Source organism: Denticeps clupeoides, chromosome 14 (genome assembly GCF_900700375.1).
Source record: "Denticeps clupeoides chromosome 14, fDenClu1.1, whole genome shotgun sequence".
Taxonomy (NCBI): Eukaryota; Metazoa; Chordata; class Actinopteri; order Clupeiformes; family Denticipitidae; genus Denticeps; species Denticeps clupeoides.
This window is the reverse complement of record NC_041720.1, coordinates 11,757,298-11,781,891: the sequence shown is the minus strand read 5'-3', so window position 1 is coordinate 11,781,891 and position 24,594 is coordinate 11,757,298. Positions and strand designations below refer to the sequence as shown.

At 44.3% G+C, this 24,594-nt stretch overlaps 2 protein-coding genes across 4 annotated transcripts; both read left to right on the top strand.

Annotated features, from left to right (window-relative positions):
* The first annotated feature begins 5,808 nt into the window (after positions 1-5,808).
* On the top strand, positions 5,809-10,510 carry LOC114763813 (uncharacterized protein K02A2.6-like). 3 transcript variants are annotated; one of them, XM_028953600.1, is made up of 3 exons: positions 5,809-6,488; positions 6,702-6,796; positions 7,007-10,510. In XM_028953600.1, the coding sequence occupies exons 1-3, from the start codon at positions 6,163-6,165 to the stop codon at positions 10,120-10,122; spliced, it is 3,537 nt and encodes a 1,178-aa protein (XP_028809433.1). In that variant the 5' UTR covers positions 5,809-6,162; the 3' UTR covers positions 10,123-10,510. The 3 variants fall into 3 exon arrangements, with proteins under 3 accessions (XP_028809433.1, XP_028809432.1, XP_028809431.1); XM_028953599.1 differs by having other exon boundaries at positions 6,702-10,510; XM_028953598.1 differs by having other exon boundaries at positions 5,809-6,796.
* A 322-nt stretch (positions 10,511-10,832) lies between these two features.
* LOC114763814 (N-lysine methyltransferase SMYD2-A-like) lies at positions 10,833-24,282 on the top strand. Its single transcript, XM_028953601.1, has 12 exons — positions 10,833-11,142; positions 14,367-14,430; positions 14,946-15,056; positions 16,477-16,537; positions 17,290-17,414; positions 17,663-17,730; positions 19,020-19,122; positions 20,659-20,769; positions 21,762-21,882; positions 22,167-22,341; positions 23,461-23,569; positions 23,654-24,282. The coding sequence occupies exons 1-12, from the start codon at positions 10,970-10,972 to the stop codon at positions 23,735-23,737; spliced, it is 1,305 nt and encodes a 434-aa protein (XP_028809434.1). The 5' UTR covers positions 10,833-10,969; the 3' UTR covers positions 23,738-24,282.
* The last annotated feature ends 312 nt before the right edge of the window (positions 24,283-24,594 follow it).

Sequence of the window (24,594 nt, the reverse complement as noted above, 5' to 3'; positions counted from 1 at the left end):
CACATTTTACAAACAAACAGATCTTGCTGATCTAAACTGATTAGTTCATTTTCAGTCTAATCGTTGTTCTCTCTAAAACATGTCAGCATGGTTTCATTGTGTAAGTCACCATATGCATTTTTCTTGGAACATTTGATAAATTCATGACAGTCAGGTGAAATTAGAACGAGGAGTTTCCCACATCTCAGATGACCAATCAAAAGGTTTCTTTATTTACCTGACAGGTATGAATGGTTGTGAATGCTGAATGCCAAACATTTATTCATACATCTTGGCCAGCGCCTGAACCATTTGCAGTATGAACATGGAGGAACCTCACCAAGTACATGAACGAGGGTAAATTCCTGCTAGAGGAGGAGGAAGAAGAAGAAGAGGTGTGCAATAACCGGATTCAGTCGTTTGTCCATCTTCACTGGATGCTCACCGATTCCTGTGCAACTTGATTTATAAGATGGTGCTAGACCACCACGTACTCTCCTATCACAAATATCTCACTCATCACACCCCATATCACACTTTATCTTGGAGAAAAAATATATAATAATATTAAATAAATAGGCATTCTGCTAACTCTTCACAACCACTGATACTATAGTAGTGATAACATCTAACCTGGACGTGGCCCTTTTGAGGTGATGCCAATGCGATGTGCCTCACCATATCACCCTCTACATTCCACTCACTTTCACATGCCAGGCTAAACTTAGGTCAAAGGAAACTATGTGTATTCTTGGCATGGCAGCTTCCTTTCTTTAATATTATAGAAGGAAAAAATGCGCGGTGCTATTTTTGAAATGGACGCAGAACGGTCATAATCAGCCGCTGACAGTAACACTTCTTGCAAGACTTTTCAGTCCTTAATAAGACAATGTATTTCCAAAGTTGGAAATGCATTGGAAATTTCTGGAAAAGTTGGGGAAAAAAACTGGGAAAGACTAACGAGCATAACTCTGAGCAGAAGACAATGCCATTCCGGCCGGAGGGGAAAATGAGGTGGTCTATTGTTGTAGCCCGATTTAGCCCCGGCAGTCATTTAGGCAACTGCTGTCACGTCTAACTTTAGCCAGCCGCGCTTCCAGCTGTCAGCTCATAAAGAGGCCGGGGTTTGAGGTGCTAAGCCTGGCAGTGAAAGCAGAGCTTAGTGCCCGGCCGGAGGGTAGGGACCCCGCGGCCGGCCGCAGCCGAACCAGAGACGAACGGATCAGCGGAGACGACGCGAGGCTCCTCTGCCAGTCTAAGATGCATTCCTTCCGAGACAATGCCGGGGTGTCACTTTGTCGTGTCGGCCTGTTGTGGCCACGTGCGGCCCAGGACGAAAAAAAAAAAAAAAAACAGCCACGGGCCTCTTTAAGGTTTAAGTTTAGGGTTAGGTTCCATCACACCAAATTCCCCGGGGGTTATGAAAGCGGCGTTCGGAGAGGAGTTGGGCCCTTACCAGCGGCCATGTGTGAGGTGACCTCACTAATACTTATCTAATGCCCCTGCCAGGTGCCACAGGATTTCACAAATGAGCAAACGACAGTCTGCACATTACAGTAAATCATTTAAAAATCAGGCGCCAAGGTCTCACAGAGCGCGAATAACATTCCGCTCGAAACAACTACATTTGGTGAATATAAAAGTGAAGTGATTGTCATTGTGATACACAGCAGCACAGCACACGGTGCACACAGTGAAGTGTGTCCTCTGCATTTAACCCATCACCCTGAGTGAGCAGTGGGCAGCCATGACAGGCGCCCGGGGAGCAGTGTGTGGGGACGGTGCTTTGCTCAGTGCCACCTCAGTGGCACCTTGGCAAATCGGGATTCGAACTGGCAACCTTCTGATTACGGGCCGCTTCCTTAACCGCTACGCCATCTGTGCCGTTATCCTGAACGGCACAGATCTACGAGCGCTTTAAAATGGACCCGTAGTACCTGGCAGCCTCCATGAATCTGACTTGTTTGCCCTCAGCACCTCCCTCGGATGCTTCTGAGGAATTTGAAGGCCGAGGTCAGCACCTTCAACTCTGTCACGTTCCTCAAGCCATTCCTGAACAGTGTGGCAGGCTGCAATGTCCTGTTGAAAGAAGCCACCGGCATCAAGGAACACTGTCACCACAAAGGGGTGAATGAGACTTACAACAATTTTTAGACACACATGATTCCACCATAGCTGCTTCACGTCTGTCATTAGAAAAGGTTCAATATGGAAATATGTTACACGTTCTTCATCTGTCTGGTTAGTGTAAATGTAGTGTTGCACATATCTGTTGCTGTGTTGCCCAAGAGTTCATAATACTGGCAACTTAGGATTTGTACCAATAATTCATTATTTAATATTTCTTATAATATCCTTCACAGAGTGCATTAATCTGCAAGAATCTAATCTTTTTTTCCCAGATCACATTTACATAAGGGCCTGTTCAATATAAAAACAAATGTTAGCAAGGCTCTTGAAAAGAAATCAAATTGATGTAATCAAGACGGGAAGATAAGAAGAAAGCAATAATCAGATAGAGGAGTGCACGTTTGCTTCAGCCTGATATTATTAAAAAGAAGAGATGAATAAATCTTTAGATTGGAAAAGATATAAAAAAAAAATGGAATTACTGTAAGTCGTGCATCTGGGGCAAGGTAGGATAAACCTCTCCAGCACAGATGTGGGCCAAGTCTTAGTATTTGTGAGAGGGAGTGAATTATAGAAAATAATAAATTTTATTATGAGCATGTACAACACCCTCTTATCTTATTGTCCCACTGTGCAGATGCTACTCTGCATGACCGAATGGAGCTTCTTTAAGAGGAAAAGCAGACTTTTCGAGTAAGGTCATGGCATCCTTGATCCCCCGCAATATATGTCAAGATGAATATGAAATATTATAATGAAGCCCTGCTCATCAACACCCTGTTACTTGTTATGTTCTTGATTCAGCCTTCTTAACCAGGATTAACTGTATAATTGTTAGCTTAATTAGCTGAGCAATTTATTGATTTTATATATACATTCTTACAATAATGTTCTGTACAGTTTATATTTAAATCAGGCTGAATATTTGCACACCCTTTCCATAAGGGGGCAGCATTGTCAAGGACAATTTCCATTCTTCTGGAAATCACAGAAGGGGTTCCTGTTATATGGTGACTCTTCGGTCCCAAAAATGCACTTATTCATATTCTCTCTAAACAGATAATAAACATTAAATGCACCCTTATTTACTGTACACACCTTTTTTGTTAATATGTGCATTGAATTTTATCATAAGCTGTAAACAAACGAATCAATCAATTTCCACAAGACAAATAAACCACAATAACCTCATATTATTTTATTGAATTCCAGACTAGACTTGTCATTGTCATCTTCTCCCACTCATCCGCCAGACTACACTCAGCTGCATCCAGTCATACTTATAAATGCAGATAAATACCGTATGTATAATTTTAGTTTTTTTAGGGAGTCATATTGGCCAAAGTTTAGATACTCCCTTATTATTAATACAATTTACACTTTTATGCATGAGTTAGAAGGTGGCAAGAAAAACATCTGACAACATAGAACCAACAGATTTAAGGACCAGCAAGCTCGGCCACATCAGGGTTAACTTCCTGGTCTCCTCCTCCTACACCAGGGTCTGGAGGTGTCAGAAGGACGGTGTCATATGAAAAAGTGTGGACCCTCCAGGCCATGCATTCCTTTAGCAGGATCACTGTTTGGACACAGAAACAATTGCATTTTGCAATTAATGGTGTGGTTCTTACAGACATCAATATTGCAATCTATTTTCATATTTTCTGCACAGATCTCCTGTCCTAAGTAGAGTTTCAGATTATAAATAAAAATTATATAAAATCATGGACTAAACACACAAAATAAAAAAAAATGAAAAAAAGCAAGTAATCCAGTCAACCCTAAATTTGGAATTCATCTTTTCCAGGTCACAGACTGAGATAATGCCAAGATGATTGGTTGATAATAAATAAATAAGCAAGCAAGCCTCTGTATTACCTGCTGTGTGTACATGTGGTGCAGTGGTGGCCTAGTAAGGAAGTGGCCCTGTAATCAGAAGGTTGCCGGTTCCCACTGAGGTGCCACTGAGCAAAGCAGCGTCCCCACACGCTGCTCCCCGGGCGCCTGTCATGGCTGCCCACTGCTCACCAAGGGTGATGGTTAAATGCAGAGTACACGATTCGTTGTGTGACCACGTGCTGTGCTGCAGTGTTTCACAATGACTATTCTTGTGCGTTCAAACATGACGTTTGGCCACTAGATGGTGCTGTTTAAAAAGAAAAACGTCTCCAAACTTGAATTTGTCACTTTATGACAAATTTACTCTATGACCAATTTATGACACATTCATAGGCGACGCTGATTGTGGTGTGTAAAGTAAGTATTTTATGTATTTCACAGTGGTGAGAAACCACAGTGCCAGAATAGTAACTCTTATTAATATGATTGCGATATAATCAGAAAAGAACATAGCACTTCAACACAGTTCATTCAGCACAATTTCATTCTTCTAAAAGGGAACAACTTTCCTGGAAAGTCTGGGCTCGTGCAGACAAGTGATCCTTTGAAGGCATCTTAAGACCGCCGTACAATCAGTAGTGACAGGGACAGTCCCCCCCCTGGAGACACTCAGAGTTAAGTGTCTTGCTCAGAGACGCAATGATAGTAGGTGGGGTTTGAACCTGTGACTTTGTGGTCTTCTGGTCCAGAAGCGAGCCTCGAACCCACCCTGGTTCCCCTGGTGTTCTGAGAAAGATTGGCTTGCGCTCCACTGAAAGGAAAACAACACAAATACCGTAGTGGGAACAATATAAAAAGTGTACTGAGAAAGGTGATTGAGATCTGCGCTCGGTGACCCCATGATCCCAGAATTTAGGACCTCCTTATGGATGTCCCAGACAGGGTCTCGTGTTTCATACGCGCTGCAAAAAAAATAAAGTCATTCATAATAAATCCCGTGTAATAACGGTAGCTGGTTTGGTGCTTTGACCAGTACAGCATCACAGCTATCCATAGCTGAAAATTGATTAGTGATCCACCAGCTTTACTGGGTTAGAACTGGTCCTGGCAGCTGTCAAGGACGGTTTGTTTCAGGATGAACCCTGACCTCTGCGCGGAGCTTTCCATTCAACTGCTGAGTCAACATTTTCAAAATATAGTCCAGGCCAAAAGTTTGGACACCTTTTCATTCAATGTGTTTTCTTTATTTCCATGACCATTTACGTTGGTAGATTCTCACTGAAGGCATCAAAACTATGAATGAACACATGTGGAGTTATGTACTTAACAAAAAGTGGAGACCTGGCCTCCACAGTCACCGGACCTGAACCCAATCCAGATGGTTTGGGGTGAGCTGGACCGCAGAGTGAAGGCAAAGGGGCCAACAAGTGCTAAACACCTCTGGGAACTCCTTCAAGACTGTTGGAAAAGCATTTCAGGTGACGACCTCTTGAAGCTCATCGAGAGAATGCCAAGAGTGTGCAAAGCAGTAATCAGAGCAAAGAAACTAGAATATAAAACATGTTTTCAGTTATTTCACATAACTCATAGTTTTGGTGCCTTCAGTGAGAATCTACCAATATAAATGGCCATGAAAATAAAGAAAACAAGATGAATGAGAAGGTGTGTCCAAACTTCTGGCCTGTACTGTAGAAAAAAAAAAAACACAATCCACCAACACACAGTTACTTTACCACAATAAAGACTGGCAGCAGCGCCACGGAATTGTTCAAAGGGCCATTTGACTATCTGCAAGAACTTTTTTTTTGCCCTGCATTTGACGTGCAGCGCAGGATCCCGCGTAACTTGGAGAGCGACCAGTAGGCGCGCTGCGTAAAGTCGCGGTGGTTGTCGCGGTGGTGGTCGCGGTGGTTGTCGCGGTGGTGGTCGCGGTGGTTGTCGCGGTGGTGGTCGCGGTGGTTGTCGCGGTGGTTGTCGCGGTGGTGGTTGTTGGGATGATTGTTGTACGGGCTGAATTCTGGGTGACACCGGATGTTACGTTTTGTGAACCTGTGTTGTTTTCAATAAAGTAGTTTTTACGCAACTGTAACAGCGTTAACCGTCCATTCTATTAAGAGTACAGAATAGAATGAAACATGGTGGCAGCGGTGCTTTGTTTTTTGAAGAAGAGCAGAGAGATTTATTAGACACAGCGCGAAACTACGTCTGACAGTTATGGTCGAGAGAGCGGAGAGTTCAGGCGCAGCGCGGATGGAAAACTCGTTGGGACTGAGACCGCCAGCAAACCTTTGCTTGGACTCAAATAATCTGGCGAAATCATGGAAAACGTGGAAAGAAGAGTTTATGCTGTATAAAGATCTCACTTTGGCGGATGCCGGCGAAAACGTGAGACTGAAAGTTTTCAGCTATCTCATTGGGGAGACGGGAAGAGAGCTTTGCGAGACCCTAATCCCTTCCTCGTCACCGGATCGGACTGTAGACCGACTGATAAGGGCTTTGGAGGAACATTGCAGTCCCAAAGTGAACGAGACAGTGGAAAGGTACCGTTTTTTTGTCAGGAATCAGTTTTCCGAAGAGAACATTGACAAATATGTAACGGACTTAAGAATGCTCGCCAGTACGTGCAATTTCGGCCAGATCAAAGACTCTCTGATCCGCGATAGAATTGTTTGTGGGATAACCAGCTCTGTTTTGAGAGAGAGACTTCTAAGAGAGCAGGATTTGACGTTGGAAAAATGTGTGCAAATCTGCAGAGCAACAGAGTTGTCAAGAGAAAACAGCAGAACAATTGAAGGACGAGTGACAGAGGAGGTGCTTGCAGTAAAGCATGCGGTGCGAAAAGATGACGGTAAGAGCACAGTAAACTGCAAGTTTTGTGGTAAAGTACATGAAAGAAGTAAAAAGAAATGTCCTGCATATGGAAAAAAGTGCAAAAAATGTGGAAAGGACAATCATTTTGCTGCGTTGTGCAAAACTAAAATGCAGAAAGAAAGGACAGTGCATACCATCACAGAGTCAGATGAGGAAAGTTACGAAGACATCTTGTGTGTAACCGTAGAAACAGTGAACACCGTGACGGAGGATAAACGAAGACCGCCCTCGAAACTTTTTGCTGCCATGCTCCTGGGAAAAGAACAGGTGAAGTTCCAGTTAGATTGTGGAGCTAGCTGTAATATAATTCCTGTCAACCTGCTAAACCCATCCACACAAATTGAAAAGACGGAGAAAGTGCTGGTGATGTACAATAGAAGCACTCTACAGCCTCTGGGAAAATGTAAAGTCAAATTGCGAAACCCTAGAAACAAGAAATTGTACAGAGTAGAATTCATGGTTGTTGATGAGGGATCTGCAGTGCCACTATTGGGCAGCAGGGCAGTACAGGCCATGAACCTGGTGAAAGTTCAGTATGAAAACATCATGGCTGTGGATAGTATTGTCACAGAGGAGACTGTGAAAGTAGAAATGTGGAGCATGGATAATATCAAGAAAACCTATGCTGATGTGTTCCAGGGAGATGGATGTTTGGAAGGTGTGTATAGGATGGAAGTAGACTCACATATAACCCCAGTGAAACTCCCAAAGAGAAGAGTTCCAGTCGCAATGATGGCACCACTAAAAGCAGAGCTGAGTGATCTTCATCAAAGAGGGATCATCACACCAGTAGACTGTAGCACAGAATGGATCAGCAGTCTTGTAATTGTCAGGAAGCCATCAGGGAATCTCAGAATATGCATAGACCCAAGGCCACTCAACAGGGCTTTGAAAAGATGTCATTTTCCATTGCCGACAATAGATGACATTCTGCCTGATCTATCGAGAGCAAAAGTATTCACGGTGTGTGACGTAAAAAATGGATTTTGGCATGTGACTCTGGATGAGGAGTCAAGCTACTTGACCACATTTGCCACACCATATGGCAGATATAGATGGCTGAGGATGCCAATGGGCATCAGTCCCGCACCAGAGGTGTTTCAGAGAAAACTCAGTCAAGCTTTGGAAGGGTTACAAGGCATCTATGTCATTGCCGATGACATCCTGATCACAGGAGAGGGGGAAACCTGGGAAAAAGCAAACCAGGACCATGACGATAAACTAAGAGCATTGTTGAATAGATGTAGAGAAAAGAGCATCAAACTGAACGTAGAAAAGTTTCAACTGAGAAGAAGTGAGGTTCCCTACATCGGGCATTTACTTACTGCAGACGGGCTCAGAGTTGACCCTGAAAAGGTACGAGCAGTCAGGGACATGCCACGTCCAGTAGATGTCAAAGGTGTCCAAAGATTTCTGGGCATGATAAACTATCTCTCAAAGTTTTGTGATCACCTATCAGATGGCTGTGAGATTTTGAGGCAGCTAACTCATGAAGACAGTATGTGGGAATGGACAGATGTGCAGGAGCAAGCATTCACAAAGCTCAAAGACGCCATCACCAAAGCTCCAATCCTCAAATATTATAATCCAGAAGAAACACTGACACTCCAGTGTGACGCATCAGAGACTGGGTTAGGAGCTGCTTTACTGCAGATGGGGGTGCCGATTGCTTATGGAAGCAGGGCATTGACTCCAACAGAAAGGGGTTATGCCCAAATAGAAAAAGAATGCTTAGCCATTGTCTACGGGATGGAAAAGTTCCATCAGTATACGTACGGTCGGAAAGTCACTGTTCATTCTGACCATAAGCCACTGGAAAATATAATAAGGAAACCCCTGCTGAATACCCCAAAACGGCTGCAAAGAATGTTACTTAGACTGCAGAGATATGACATCGAGGTCACATACATCCCGGGGAAGGACATGTTGCTTGCTGACACACTGAGCCGCTCATACTTACCTGAACATGCATCTGGGGACTCAGTAGAAATGGAGATTGAGAGCATAAACATGGTCCATCATATACATATAGCAGAAGAAAGATTCAAAGCCATCAGAGAGGAAACAAGTAGAGACAGGAAACTGCAGTCACTCATCAAAGTAATTCAAGATGGTTGGCCAATGAGCAAGAAAGACTTACCGAGGGACATTGCACATTACCACTCCTTCCAGGAAGAACTGAGTACCCAAAGTGGAGTTGTCTTCAGAGGAGAAAGAGTAGTAATCCCTGACAATCTCAGAGGTGACATTGTTCAGCGCATTCACTCCTCACATTTGGGGATAGAGGGATGTCTAAGAAGGGCTAGAGAATGTGTTTATTGGCTGGGCATGAATGATCAGATAAAGACTTTTGTAGAAAAGTGTGACATCTGCAGGTCTATGGATGTAAAACAACCAAAGGAGACTCTGTGGTCGCATGAATTACCTAGCAACCCATGGTCTAAGGTAGGAACTGACATATTCACTTTGGACAATAGAAGCTACCTAATCACTGTCGACTACCTCTCTAATTTTTGGGAGCTGGACTATTTACCTGACACAAAATCAACCACTGTCATACAGAAACTGAAAGCTCATTTTGCGAGACATGGCATCCCTGATGTTGTTGTTTCAGATAACGGCCCACAATATGCATCAGAAGATTTCAAAAAGTTTAGTAGACAGTGGGAATTCAAACACAAAACATCATCACCTGGATACCCACAGAGCAACGGGATGGCGGAATCAGCAGTGAAGACTGCAAAAAGACTACTGAAAAAGGCAAAAGCTGATGGAAAGGACCCTTACCTCAGCATGCTGGATCAGAGAAACACACCATCACAAGGGATCAAAGCAAGCCCAGCACAGAGATTGTTCAGCAGGAGAACAAGAACTCTGATGCCCATGCACGACAACCTGTTACATCCGAAGGTAGTACACACGCAACAGGGACAGATTGAAAACAGAAAACGGCAAGCTGCATACTACAACAGACATGCAAAGGATCTAGGTGCTCTGCAACAGGGAGACAGAGTCCGTATCCAGCCAGGGGAGCATACCAAAGCTTGGACAAAAGCAACAGTTGTAAAACCCGTGGACCACAGATCTTATGATGTCCAGCTTGACTCAGGAAACATTCTGAGGAGGAACCGGCGACACCTCAGAAAAGACAGAGTCACAACTGCAGAAAACACAAAGCCGGGAACGGGAAATAGTGACCCAACGATGGGAGCAAACCCAGTCAAGTATGCTCCTGTCGTGGCTGTCACAAAGTCTGGAAGAAAAGTGGTTAGACCCCACTACCTTAAAGACTATATTCAGTAATCAGTCCTCTTGGGGGAATATGGGTTCACCTAAATCTCAGTTCTAATGGGAAATAGAAGAAGAAGGAAAGGGGGCTTTATTTTGGGTAGTTTATTAAAAGCTAGAACAGTTACAGAATTGTTGAACTAGCTAACAATGCCAAGACAATACGAACTTGGGGAATGTTTAGTTGATACACAGTGAATTTGAATGCATATATGTTGTTCTGCACTACATTTTCAATTGATCAAATTGTTGTTGATGTGTTCAGTTAATTTGAAAAAAAAAAAAAAAAAAAGAGAGAGGATGTTGGGATGGTTGTTGTACGGGCTGAATTCTGGGTGACACCGGATGTTACGTTTTGTGAACCTGTGTTGTTTTCAATAAAGTAGTTTTTACGCAACTGTAACAGCGTTAACCGTCCATTCTATTAAGAGTACAGAATAGAATGAAACAGTGGTCGCGGTGGTGGTCGCGGTGGTGGTCGCGGTGGTTGTCGTGATGGTGGTCGCGGTGGTTGTCGCGGTGGTGGTCGCGGTGGTTGTCGTGATGGTTGTCGCGGTGGTGGTCGCGGTGGTTGTCGCGGTGGTTGTCGCGGTGGTGGTCGCGGTGGTTGTCGCGGTGGTTGTCGCGGTGGTGGTCGCGGTGGTTGTCGCGGTGGTGGTCGCAGTGGTGGTCGCGGGGGTCCTTCTGGTGGGGGAGGATGTAAGGAATGTCGGCGGGCGGGCATTAAGACCCCACGGAATCCCGGAGCGGCGCCTCGGACGGCCGCGCTGCCTGATGCCGCCGATGCCCCGTCCGGCGTGAACGCTCCCCCGTCTGTCCCCCGCTGTCCCCCGCTGTCCCCGGACGGTCCGCGAACGTCGCCATGAAGACCGGCGCCATCGAGGGCGTCGACAGGTTCGACAGTCCGGGCAAAGGGCGAGGGCTCAGGGTGACCAAGCGGTTCAAAGTTGGGGACCTGGTGTTCGTGTCACCCGCCTATTCGTACGTGCTGTCGGCCAACGAGAGGGGCTTTTACTGCGAATTCTGCTTCGCGAGGTGAGCGTCGTGTACGTTTTATACAAGTAAAATGTTAATATAGCCTTGTCATCACTCGGATTATGGCATTAATAAGCAATTTAGAAACGTTGCAAAGTGTGTAATTGCCATTATTTTAAACACTTCAACCTTTCTGCAGGACTATCGCCCCCCAACCCCAGTGGGTTTTCTGATTTATGGGCGCAGCCTCGTAAAAGCAAATCTATTTTTGAACAGACCAGTAGCTCAGCTTTCTTCTAATCATGAGTTATTGTGTGTGTGTGTGTGTGTGTGTGTTTTAAATAAATATCTGGCAACCAAAAGTTGTTGCGAGGGAGAAGTTCTTCCTTTTCCGAATGGATGTTGCACTTCTGTTACGGCAGGACAACACTCCTTCATTTATAGCCTGGGATTTGGACGGCTCTGGAACTGAACCCCAAAAGTCTCTGGGTCTCTTGTCTTCATTTGCATTGTCTTATTATCCTTTTGAGCAGACGTACCATGTCTTACCACGATCTGCATGTCTGCATGTCTATTCCCTTCTTTATTTCAAGGAGTGAATGTGTGGCATTTACAAAAAAAAAAAAAAAAAAAACATCAGGAACATGCACTGATGTTGGAGCTCCATCCTCTGTAAGTACGGTGCCAGAACCACATGAATATTCCCGGGAACATTTGGACTGTGAAGCCTCGCTGCTGCATTGCAGAGGCAGCCCAGATTTCCCTGCCCCGTCTGCCTGCAACGGAGCGTCATGATCACCGCGGGGCGAGGCTGCAGAACCAGAACGGAGTGCCGGCCCGCCGCAGCGCTTAATGCGCATTACGCGATGGCCTCGGCAGCCGGAATGCGTGTTCTTCTCTGTGGATTCAGATTATTTTGCACTTGCGACAGATCGCTGCCCTCCGGGAGTCTTCACATGCTCACGCGTGGAAACGCCCTGAAATGGGCCGCTTTAACGTAATTTGGTGTAACAGACGGGCCAGGGCTGTGTGGCGTAAAAACGAGAGGTCAAATCTATTTAAAGCACAGACTGTCCGGAAGCCCTGACCTCTGTTAACGCCTGGACGCCTGTTCTGATAGGACATAGCATCTGTAAGCACTGAGGGGGTTAAAACTCATAGATCTTTCTAGCATGGAAAACACAGGAGGCCGGAGAGGGAAAAAAATGACTTTGCACTTTCGTCGGGATGTTTTTTTCCCAAACCTGAGACAAGTAGGATGTCACAAGTTCCCCCATCTTTTACTTCACTGCTGAGGTCTCCTGGCGTCTGGAAGAAGGTATGATCATAGACCTTCACCAGGGAAGCTGTGAGCTCATTCGAGAGAAACGGTGTTTCCTCAGACCCCAATACATGTGATAAAAGAATTAAAGGATTAATCACAAAGTTTTAATTGCAAAAAACAGCAGTTGTAGGTTTTTTGTTCCTATTCCCCTTGTTTTATGCCACAGGCTACACAGAGTCTATATTGGAGCTGTAAACCCAAGCTGACTATTATGCTGTGTGGTGCATTTAGATGAATGTGCCATTTCCACACAGCCATGACCTCGTAAGCGACTGTAATGTTCAGCCTTTAGAAACTAAGACGGAAAGGAAATGTGCGGGTTTGAAATATAATCGGCAGCTGCTTGCCTGCTTTTCAGCATCCCTTTTCGCATCTGTCTCGTGCGATATTTAAAATGCAGCATTTGACCACGATGTCGGAGAATTGCAAGTCAAATGAACGTTTTGGTAAAACATTAACATTTGCTAAAATAAATTTACAACACGCGAAACACTTTTACCAATCAATGAATTAAACAAAGGTACTATAGAGCGGAAGTCCGTGTCTGCTGACCAACCTGATCCGAGCCTACATTTACAGCTCTAGTCTAGAGCATACAGGATTATTATATTGAGTGTGTTATTATTTTTATTCATTTTTTACATTTAATATTTACAAATATAACTTTGTTTACCACAACGCAGCTACAATTCTGCGCCGCCCCTGTTATCTCTGGCGCCCCCCAGGGGGGGTTTGTGTATTAGGACTCAGAGTCGGCCATTGCGGTCGTTTAACCACAGTCGAAGTGTTAAGATGCTCAGAGGAAGAGATGAGGACTGATCTACTGATCAGTCCAAAATAATGACTTGACGTGGGTTAAAATGAGAAGACGTGAGGCGACGCCCCAGCTTGGGCCTGTCCAGCAACAAGCAGGCTGTAAAACGATGGCCGACCAGGAAGCCGCTTTCAATGGAACGTGTTTCTCCACTACGGCAATCAGTACGTACACACAGCCACTTGACATGCACGAGGACCTGATCCCTACCATTGGTGCTACCTCCTGGCGAGTCATTGTGCTGCATAGTGGAAAATTTTAATGTTTGCGTGTGCAGAGCGAATACAAATGTGGGTGAAGACAACACACTTACAGCCAAAAAAGTGGCCAAAAGTTAGGGAAAAGTTAAGGAAAGTCGTGTGCTTCTGCTGACAGTAGCTGTCAACATAAGTTCTTCAGCTGCCTGTGCCAGCCTCTTCAGAACATGACTCACAGTCTTAACATCTGCTGGTGCAGGTTTGCTGTGTGAAGGAAAAGGAACCCAGTGCTCCCCACAAAAATGGAAAACTCGCTCAACTAAAATTGGCCAAATATGATAATATGGATTCATACCAAGGAACATCCTCCTCAGGGGCCGCAAATGCAGTGCATCATGGGACAACAATAGGTGTAGTGTAGTGGTAGCTAGGGCAGTGGTGGCCTAGCAGCTAAGGAAGCAGACCCTTAAACAGAAGGTTGTAGGTTTGAATCCCGAACCGCCGAGGTGCCACTGAGCAAAGCACCGTCCCCACACACTGCTCCCCGGGTGCCTGTCATGGCTGCCCGCTGCTCACTAAGGATGTTGGTTAAAAGCAGAGGACACAATTCGTTGTGTCACCGTGTGCTGTGCTGCAGTGTTTCACAATGACAATCACTTCACTTTTCACAAGTAAATCTTGTGTGCGTGTGTTTGAATTCAGAATTAGGTTTGAGGGTGGTTGTCACCCACAGCATCCAAATCTGAACAATAGAATACAGATATGTGGCAACATATTGTGAGAGTGTCAGTGGTTGACTCACAAGCAAACTACTGAAACATGACAGCGTGTGTGTGTGTGTGCGTGTGTGTGTGTGTGTGCCTGGGTGTCATATGTTCCTTGTATTCTGCATGGTTGCATTGGCTGTTTCTGTCTCTGTTGAAGCCTGTGTGTTTCCTGTCTTCCACAGAAAGGAGGGCCTTGCCAAGTGTGGGAAATGTAAGAGGGCATTTTACTGCAACGTGGGATGCCAGGTAAAAATCCCAATTTTCAAAGGAAAATGTCACTGATGTTCTAGCTGCATTACGATCAGGACAAAGCGAGAACATAATCTAGATATTAGTCTGTTGGAGAGGGACCTGACATTCTTGCTGTTCATCTTTGTGACGGAACAGTGTCTGTTGACTCAGGTCAAGCTAAAAAACGTATAATTACATGAAAGAGTCATATGCAGAGTCCATGGATATGTGTATTATTAGTGATGTCACAAAATACTCGATAATCAATGGTATCTACGTCCTCATATGGCACTGAATACTGATACGCCTATGTAGAGTTTGTCTACTTATTTATTTCAGAAATCATCTGGACTTTCTTCCAATTATTTATGCATGAGAAAAGGCATTTGTCCATGGCATACCTATTATCTAAGCATTTTTCTATTTTGTTCTTATTCAGCATTTTCTTTGCTGTGTATTAATAGCAGTCGTGAAGATGTAATTTAACAACGAACTGTATATTTTTACGTCTGTATTTTTTCTGGTTCTAGAAAGGAGATTGGGCCATGCATAAATTAGAGTGTTCATCTATGTGTGCCTACGGTGAGAACTGGTGTCCATCAGAGACTGTCCGATTGGTGGCCAGGATAATTGCTAAACAGGTACTAACACTGACCCAGAAGAAGAACTATGGACGGAAAAGTGTTCATTTAATGGAAACAAAAACGGGTTTTGCATAAAAGAGAATGTCTAATGGAATTTCTTATAAATTGATTGGGTTTATTGTTTTAGGAAGTGTTGGTTGACTTGGTTGAGTTATTACATTTAATCACCAAACATTGATTGATTGATTGATTTATTGATTGATATGAACCCTTTATTGCTGTTGCAATGTACTTGTCACAAGGACAAGTAATATTCAAAAATCTGGCCATCAACCCAACCATACATATACACAACACAGTACATTGGAGGGTGGGGGGTGGACAGGTCAGGAAGATATGGAATAAGATCAGAAAAGCGGGCGGCGGTTACATTAGGATAGAGGAGGAGAATAAAAAAAATAACTAAACAGAGTGTACTCCAGTGGGGGGTACCAAAAAAAGCCCCCCACCTCAGCAGCATAAGCACATAGAACATACACAACATAAGATGTAAAAGTAATTCGAAACAGGGGAGGGAAAATGGATGTAAATCCCACGTAAATGAGCATCGGTCCGGTTCTGCACCCTCTCTGTAGGAAAATGTCTCCTAACAACCCAATAAAAAAAAGAAGGCAGAGTTTGTGTTTAGCAATCTTCAGGAAGGAATATAATTATGCTGGAACCCATGAGCTGAAATAAAGGGAAAATAATAGGGAACTAATAATAGAGAGGTGAGAAGAGTGGGGCGGGAGGCAGCCAAGAAGCCTAGAAGAGCAACGTCTGCAGACGCACGTGTGTTAGCACAAGAGATGGGTGGTTGTCTTTTTCTCACAGCAATCGTCAGGATGAACGAAATTAACTAAACTTAAGTTAAGTGTCTTGCTCAGGGACACAATGGTAGTAAGCAGGATTTGAACCTGGGTCTTCTGGTTCATAGGCGAGTGTGTTACCCACTAGGCTACTACCACCACTTATACTTTCCATCCAATCAGAGTTGAAGACTCCAGACCATGGTTTAAATCTGTATAATGGACAGGTAGTCATTGCTAACAGCTTGCATTAAATTCTTCTGTCCTGTCCATGTCATTTTGTATTTGATAGAAGCAGAACTACACAAGGGTGAGATAACTGCAGCCTGGCTTTTTAAAACATCTTTATATTGCCATTTATTGAGATTTATAGATGGTTCTATTCTCAAGGTCACATTAAAATGAAGACCATTGGGGAAAAAAGATTATTTGTTTGGTTATAATAAAGCACACTGTTAAAGAACGTCAGTTGCCACCCTGTATGGTTCTGAGGCTTTCTTCGTTCTAAATCATGTGTGGTACACAAACCCCTCTTTACTGGTACTCTGAGATGAATTAATGAGAAAAAAAAAAAAGAGGACTCTTCACAGAGTATGACGTGACCGCTGTTGCTCCTCTTTGTTGTGTAGAAGACGCAGAAGGAGAGGGACCCATCCGAGAAGCTGTTGCAGGTTGAAGAACTCGAGGCCCGTAAGTACCCGGACACCTCAAACCCGGTGTCACTGTCACATCCCACCCGTCATCTCTGACTTTTTCTTTTATGTCATGTGTAACCTTAATGCAGAGGCTGATTGTATCAAGAACTGTCCATATTGTCTTTGTTTTTTTGTTTTTTTACCTTAAACAGGTAGAAGGCCTGTGTCTTCAATTCACCACTTTTGGCAAAACCAAATCTTTTTAGAAGGTTTCATTTCCGTAATGACATAGCTTCTAAGCAATGTGCCGCAGACAGCAGCATGTGATGTTGTGTCCAGGAAAGGTGTTGAGATGCCATGCAGAAACTAACAGCGTTTAATTGGTGTATTACGGACAGACAACTCATCCACTTGTGTCCTGTAGACTTTACAACTCGGGGCAGAGTTTCCTTTGGTTAATGAAGCCTCTATTTATACACGTGCACCTCTCAGTTATTCCGGCCTTTGCCGCTGACCTTCAGCTGACTGAAGCATCCAGCAGGTGCCTTTCCACCATCTGAATGTCCTCCGTAATGTAATGTGCAAATGTAAATTGAAGAGCTGGATTGGATGTGCTTATGGGATTCTTTGGTGAGGCAGGGGGATTAGTGGGGTGATCTGGCCCTGGCCTAGAGCGTCTGGGGCATGGTCCCCCCCCCCACCATGTCAGTATAATCTTACCATGCTCCCCACCGGCAGATGGGTCAGAGAGTCCTCGCCCAGAAGTTCTGTTTCTGTTTCTTCCAACCTTATTCTTCGTATTGTCAGATCTGGATAAGATGGACAACGAGAAGCATGAAATGAATGAGACCGATATTGCAGCGCTGCACCACTTCTACTCCAAGCACCTAGAGTTCCCTGACCACAACTCACTGCTCACAATCTTCTGCCAGGTACATCTTCCAACAGCGCATAGAGACTCAGTTTTGCAGATGGATTTTAATGGAATGAGGCGTTTTTATGTGGTACTACATATGGTATGGTACAGTACGGTATGGTATTGTGTAGTATGGTATGGTATGGTAGATATAAGTCCTGACTTAATATATGACACAGTCAGAATCATTATATAGTCTCATCATCGTTATATGGTCTAGTTTGTAAAATATATGTATTCCTTATATTCTTTGTTTTCCAACAGGTGAACTGCAACGGTTTCACTGTGGAAGATGAGGAGCTTTCACATCTGGGCTCTGCAGTGTACCCAGAGTAAGCAGAGATATTCTTAATTCAATCTTTACTTTAGTTTTTCAGACCAGAAGGCAGACAAGTTCATTTTATTTACTCAAAAAGTGCAATTTGCATATTAAAGCTTTGCATAGTAAAGACCAAATGAATATTAAATGCAGTGGCCTTTTGTATTACCCTTTTGTTCAGAGTAAAGGGCTGTTTTTATATTCCTCTTGGTTTCTTGCAATGACAATAACAATCCCGTATACTATTATGTCTGTGAAAGTGGTCAAGCAGTCTAGACAAGACAAACATAATACAAGGTAATGACACCTCATATTTTATATTTGGGCCAGTTACCTTGGTCATCTTGTATCTGCAACACTTAAAAACAACATAGAGTTGGGTTTCATCCGTTTAATTATGCCTACTGAGATTGATATGTTTATCACAAATCATCAGGAAATGCATCCCAACCCGGAAAGCTGCATTCAGCTGCATATCCATCTACCCTCAGCCTGGACTGTTACGTAACCTAAATTCCAAATTCCTTCAGATTGTGCAAGCAGCAAAATATGCAGAACTCACAAGAGTCAGAAGCAGCTGACAAAAGCATATATTCCCCCCAGTTCCCAGCTCACACACACACACACAAACACACCCATGTGATTAAGAGGCATTTTTCGGTGGACTGTTTGGCAGTAAATCCCTGCAGACCTCTTAGCACTGCTGTAGGCCGGCAGAGAGCGAATGTGGCTGTTATGGGGGCTATTTTCAGACCATGGGAAGCCATTATCAGGGCTGAGGCTGCAGGTTAAGGAACATTTCTAATGTCTAATATTTCTTTTTGTGCCACCCCTCCCCACACTGCCGTGGTGCTGGCCCATGGCCCAACTGCAGTTTTTGTTCGTGGAGGACAGAGTATTTATTCCTGCACTGAGCTGCTGTTAATATGTGTTGTTTCTGCAGGGCTAATGGTAATAAGAAAGGCATGTTGCCAGGTTGTGCTCAACTTCTCAGCATTGATACTTGGAAGGCTGGATTTTTTTCGTTTATGACCATAACAAGTGATTAGCATCAACCATACTGCTGCAACATGCAATTTAAGACCAAGGAATAGTAAATAATAAATAAATTGGTTTAATTTTTATCTTGCTTAATTTGAATCCTGTCATATTGCACTAGAGAAGAAAAAAAAACATCTAGCATTCCTGCATGGTATTTTCTCTCTGTCTGGTAGGGTCCACATCATCGTGGCACTGTTATCTAATCATGCCCGAGACGCGTTTCATCTCTAACTCACCCTTCGTCTGTTTTTATCTGACCAGCGTTGCCCTGATGAACCACAGCTGTTGCCCTAACGTCTTGGTAACGTACAAGGGGCACGTAGCAGAAGTTCGGGCCGTGCAGCAGATCAACCCTGGGGACGAGGTGAGTGCTGGGCTGGCTCGGGGCATTTGAATCATCTTGACTGGCCAGTCACAGTGTTGTCCTGTGGGAAACCAAAGCCAAACGTAACCCTAACAGAGGATTATTATCGTAAAAAGACCGATGTGGTGAAATCTGAACTGTATTCGGTGGAGCGCCAGCGACTAATGACATCTTACATGGAGCTCCTTTCAGAACATGATCTCTGAACTTGCATGAGCAAGATGAGCAGCGAATTCAGCCAAATGCAACATGATACACACATGGCCTCGCCTTATTAGCCACTCTGTTCTGTTAGGTTCTGTTCGCTGGCATGTGTGTTTCATGTTACCCAAAAACACTTACCAAAATTGTTGGTACCCTTCCTTTACAAAAATAAAAACCCACAATGGTCACTGAAATCAGAAATAATACATTCAAATTTACTGAAAATTATCAAATGAAAACCAGACATTGCTTTTGAATTGTGTTTCAAAATAATTACATTAAAGAACAATCTGGCCTGGACAAAAATGAAAAGACTGAAAATAATGATATAATTTAGTCAAACTTGTCCCAAATACCTAATGGAAGACACCCCTGATAAAAGCAAACCACAAAAAGCAAGACTGGAATTTGCCAAAATGCATATTGACAAACCACCAAGGTTCTAGGAGAATGTCCTTTGGACAGACGGGACAAAACTGAAGCTTTCTGGCGCGTCACATCGGTTTGTTGTTCACAGACGCAACATGGAGGAGGTTCAGTTTTTTTCTTCTGGGGCTGCTTTGGTGCGTGAGGTACAGGGAGCCTCGAAGCTGTGAAACCTCGATAATATAAAGTCATTCTGCAGCGATGGGTCCTCCAACAGGGTAATGTTCCAAAACACCCAGGCAAAAATGCCCAAGAATGGCTAAGAACAAAACATTGATCGATTCTGAAGTGGCCTTCTACGAGCCATGATCTAAATCCTGTCGAGCATCTATGGAAGGAGTTGAAATGTGCCGTCTGGAGAAAGCACCCTTCAAACCCGAGACAGCTGGAGCAGTTTGCTCACGAAGAGTGGGACAAAATTCCTGTGGAAAGGTGCAGAAGTTACAGGAAATGCTTGGTTTCAGTGATGGCAGTGAAGGTTGTGCAACAGAACCCGGTATAAATGTATTGTGAACCACAATTCAGAAGCAGCGTCTGATTATCATTTGTTAATGTTCAGTAATTTGTTATATATTATTTATTTTGTCAGTTTCTAAAGTGAGTGGTGGTAGTGGGGTGAGAGCAGCCTAGTGGGTAACACACTCGCCTATGAATCAGAAGAGCCAGGTTCAAATCCCACTTACTACCATTGCATCCCTGAGCAAAACACTTAACCCTGAGTGTCTCCAGGGGGACCGTCCCTGTCACTACTGATTGTAAGTCGCTCTGGATAAGGGCGTCTGATAAATGCTGTAAATGTAAATATAGTGAGTTGTGTCTGTGACCATTTTGGGTTTTTCTTTCTGCCCGTGTGTGTAAATGTGGATTCATTATGAGTTGTGGTTAAATTTAATTGTTTGGCTGTAGGTATACACAAGCTACATAGACCTGCTTTATCCAACGGAGGACAGAAACGTGAGGCTGAAGGATGCGTACTACTTTACCTGCGACTGTAAAGAGTGTGCAACAAAAGCTAAGGTTGGTATTTAATGCATATTGTGTACAGATCTGGCACATCTGCTGATTGCGCCAACAACTCACTCACACAGTGCAGGATGCCAACATTCAGTCACACACTCACACATATGGTCAATTTCAAGTCATCAATCCCCAATAGTGTACATACCTTTTGATGGCGGGAGGGAACTGGAGAACCTGGTGGGAACCCGCGCCATCACGGGAAGAGCATGTAAACTATGCAAGGCCCAAGCCGGGATTCAAACCCACAACCACGTCACTGACCGGCGCTCCGCCGTGCGGCCGTGTTAAGAAGAGGCAGCAGTTCCAAACTCATTAGATAGTCGGGTAGACCGTATCAGGATCGGAGGCGGAGGGAGCAACCGAGGTCGTAACCGCAGGCAGGGCTGGAGTGGGGGAACTGTTCGGGGGGGAAGAGCGTGAGGATGGACCGCGAGACGCGCACGGAGGGGTGAAGGCCGGGTTAGGGGAGTGTTCGGTAGAGCTGAGGTATTACCGAAGGGGGGCGCTCAGGATCAGGCGGCGGTTGGTAACGACGCATGTCGAGACAGGAGACTTGGAAGCCAGACGTGCTCTTTGAGTAGCTTGCAGCAGCGCCAGGTTGAACCATGTATGTTGAGCGGGCGAGGGTTCAAGATGGCGGCCGGGTTGACCTTGCCGGCGCCTGTTTCCAGGCTGTGGTCAGCAGGGTGCCCTCTGGAGGTGGGGAGGACTGTTCCGGCCCGTGACAGGCAGTTCTGCGTGTCTTGGCTCAGCTTTGGTTTGATTGTGGGCAGGGTGTATTGAGAGGGAGGGGCCATTTAAAATCCTCAGAACGAGGAAGTAGGGTGTATCTGAGCTGTCAGTCACAGCAATGGGTCCTCGGGTCTTTTATATGGCAGCAGTTCTCAACCACAACAACAGAGGCAAACAACCAACATAAAGTAACCAAGCAGGAGGTGTAAATGCATCGCCTTTCCAGGCTACTATGTTCTTTGCTTCTGTCTGTGCAGGACAAGGCCAAAATGAAACTCCGTAAGCTGAGCGAGCCCCCGGCACCCGAGGAACTGAGAAAAATGTTTCTCTACGGGCGCAGTATCATCGAAGACTTCAGGAGGGCCAAACATGAGAGAAATATCCTAACCCCCTTATAGTGGGGTACAGTTCGTAGCACAGAGCCTCCTGCAGTATTTGTCTTCAATCTCTTTAAATTCAAGATTGTTTCTGTGCATATTTCAGATGGTTGAACGGCCACATTTTATAATAACTGTTGTAGAGGCATCGATCCACTGTAGAAAATCTGTTCTGTAGTCTGGGGGGGGGATCCACACGACATCAGCACTTTTCAGGCTGCTAGTAGTCCTGCAGTCGTGAAGCCGAGCTTTCGCCAGTCTGCAGAACCCTTGACTTTTGAGCACCCCCTGCCGAGCTCCTGACGATGTGCGAGCTGAGCCTGGACAAGATGGGCGCAGTGTTTGATGATGCCAACGTCTACATGCTACACATGATGTACCAGTCCATGGGCGTCTGTCTTGCCTTGGAGGATTGGGACGGGGCGGCGAGCTATGGGGAGAAGATCATCAAACCCTACAGGTAATACTTGTGAAGAATAATCGCACACTATCAACATGCGAAGGCTTTTCTTGAACCAGCTTTATGCATTCAAATGATAGTCAACTGATAGTTTATGGGTGGTAGTAGACTAGTGGGTAACACACTCGACTATGAACCAGAAGACCCAGGTTCAAATCCCACTTACTACCATCATGTCCCTGAGCAAGACCCTTACCCTGGGTGTCTCCAGGAGGACACTGTCCCTGTCACTACTGATTGTAAGTCACCCTGGATAAGGGCATCTGATAAATGCTGAAAATGTAAATGTAAATGATAGTCAGTGTGTTTGGTGGAATGAGGGCACCAGGAACAAGTGCACGATTTCTGTTTTTAAAGAACAGAAACTGGCTTGAAGGCCAAACAGAACTTAATGGACTCACACATGGCAGGACACAACAGGTAGCCAACACAGATGGCCGACAAGAACTGGAGACAATAGGCAGGTATTTATATAGCTAACTTGATAGAGGTGGAACTAATATTAACACGTTGACAGGGTGGTAGTAGCCTAGTGGTTAACACACTCGCCTATGAACCAGAAGACCCAGGTTCAAAATCCCACTTACTTCCATTGTGTCCCTGAGCAAGACACTTAACCCTAAGTTGCTCCAGGGGGGGACTGTCCCTGTAACTACTCATTGTAAGTCGCTCTGGATAAGGGCGTCTGATAAATGCTGTAAATGTAAATGTTGACAATGGTGTGGCGCCATCTGGTGGGCCAGATGCAGCAGGTCACATGGGGTCAGTTTTACAACTGGCACACTGTATATTCTAGCATGAAATAAGATGGATTAGAAGTTTGTACACAGAATATAATTTTAATGTATTCAGTCAGTCTCATTATCACTCTTGGATGAACAACACATAAAGATTAAAATTGATTTATTTTTTGTTCATTTTTTCATGTCATTGTACAATGATCACAGATGATCAGTGTTCATTAAGTCCAAAATTTGAAAAGTGGATGTTGAACAAATCACTGTTAACCCCTCCAATGCTTGTATTTATTCCATATAGTTGCTGCATGAAATGTATTGCATTTATATTGAGGCTAAAATGGTAATCACTCGGTTTTTATTCTTTTTTTTCCCTCTGTAGTACCCTGTACCCAGCTTACTCTCTCAATGTGGCATCTATATGCCTAAAGCTGGGCAGACTGTACACGGCTTTGGACAGACCATCCCAAGGACTACGGTTATTAAAAAAGGTAATGAACTCGGGGCTTTGTTGCTTTGCAATGCATTTTGGTTCCTTTTGATTGACGTGTCCTTGTGTGTGATTTCGTTTGTAGGCTCTTGTGATACTGGAGGTAACGCATGGGAAGGACCACAACTGCGTTACAGATCTGAAGAAGGAGATCGTCCAGCTGAAGTGATAGATACATGATAGATATGTATCAAAATAGTGACGGAAATGTTCAATTTGGAGGACCTGAATGGAAAACAGGAAGTGACCAGATGTGGTTGATATTTTGTGTCATGGAGAACTGAATAATTAAGTTAACTGAATAATTTCGTATATATAAAATGTATATAAAGAAATTCAACAGTCACAGAACCTGGACTTGGACTAGACTGTCAATTCTCATATAAAGTGGTTAAACATTTTTTATGAAATATTTATCTGAGGCACAGAGCTGAATTTTTTTTTCATCTAAGAGAATTGATGAAGTTTTGTTTCAATTCAATTTTCTGTCTATAGACACAAAAGGCATGTTGGATTTTATTTTAGTATATATTGGACAGGGCATAATGTTGGGCGGGATCAGGTATCCATGGCGACTGCGATGTTCTGCCAGTATCCGTTTCGGTTCAGGCCTAGGGCCACAGCAACAGCTGCTCTGCAGTCTGTTGTATTGAGTGCGCCAGGTGACGAACGTGGCACCACGGCATAAATGAAATAATAATCATTTAAATAAAACGCGCCTTAATGCGTCTTCATTGTCAGGTTTCATTTGCATCACTGATGGTCTCCGCTGAACATCAGCCATTTAGAAGTGCGTCCTGCTCTGAGCAGCTGCTTGGTTAATCGTGGACTTCATTGTAGTTCCTCTTTAGGCAGCAGGAATGTGATCTTGTCATGACGGTGTGGTGATGGATGTGTCTTACTGCCAGACAGGTGCCTAGAGAGAGCCTGCATTCACAATCTTCACTACCGACCGTGTCCTTACTGGGCTGAATTCCTGTGCTAAATTTAAAAACAAACCTTGAAAGAACATATCCCAGTTTCTCA

Bases quoted from the DNA above. Each gene is read 5' to 3' on its own strand.
- LOC114763813 (XM_028953598.1), top strand. From the start codon at position 6,163: ATGGTCGAGAGAGCGGAGAGTTCAGGCGCAGCGCGGATGGAAAACTCG. The intron at 6,797-7,006 runs GTAAGAGCACAG...GTGTAACCGTAG, and splicing joins TGCGGTGCGAAAAGATGACG to AAACAGTGAACACCGTGACG.
- LOC114763814 (XM_028953601.1), top strand. From the start codon at position 10,970: ATGAAGACCGGCGCCATCGAGGGCGTCGACAGGTTCGACAGTCCGGGC. The intron at 14,431-14,945 runs GTAAAAATCCCA...TTCTGGTTCTAG, and splicing joins ACTGCAACGTGGGATGCCAG to AAAGGAGATTGGGCCATGCA. The intron at 15,057-16,476 runs GTACTAACACTG...TTTGTTGTGTAG, and splicing joins CCAGGATAATTGCTAAACAG to AAGACGCAGAAGGAGAGGGA.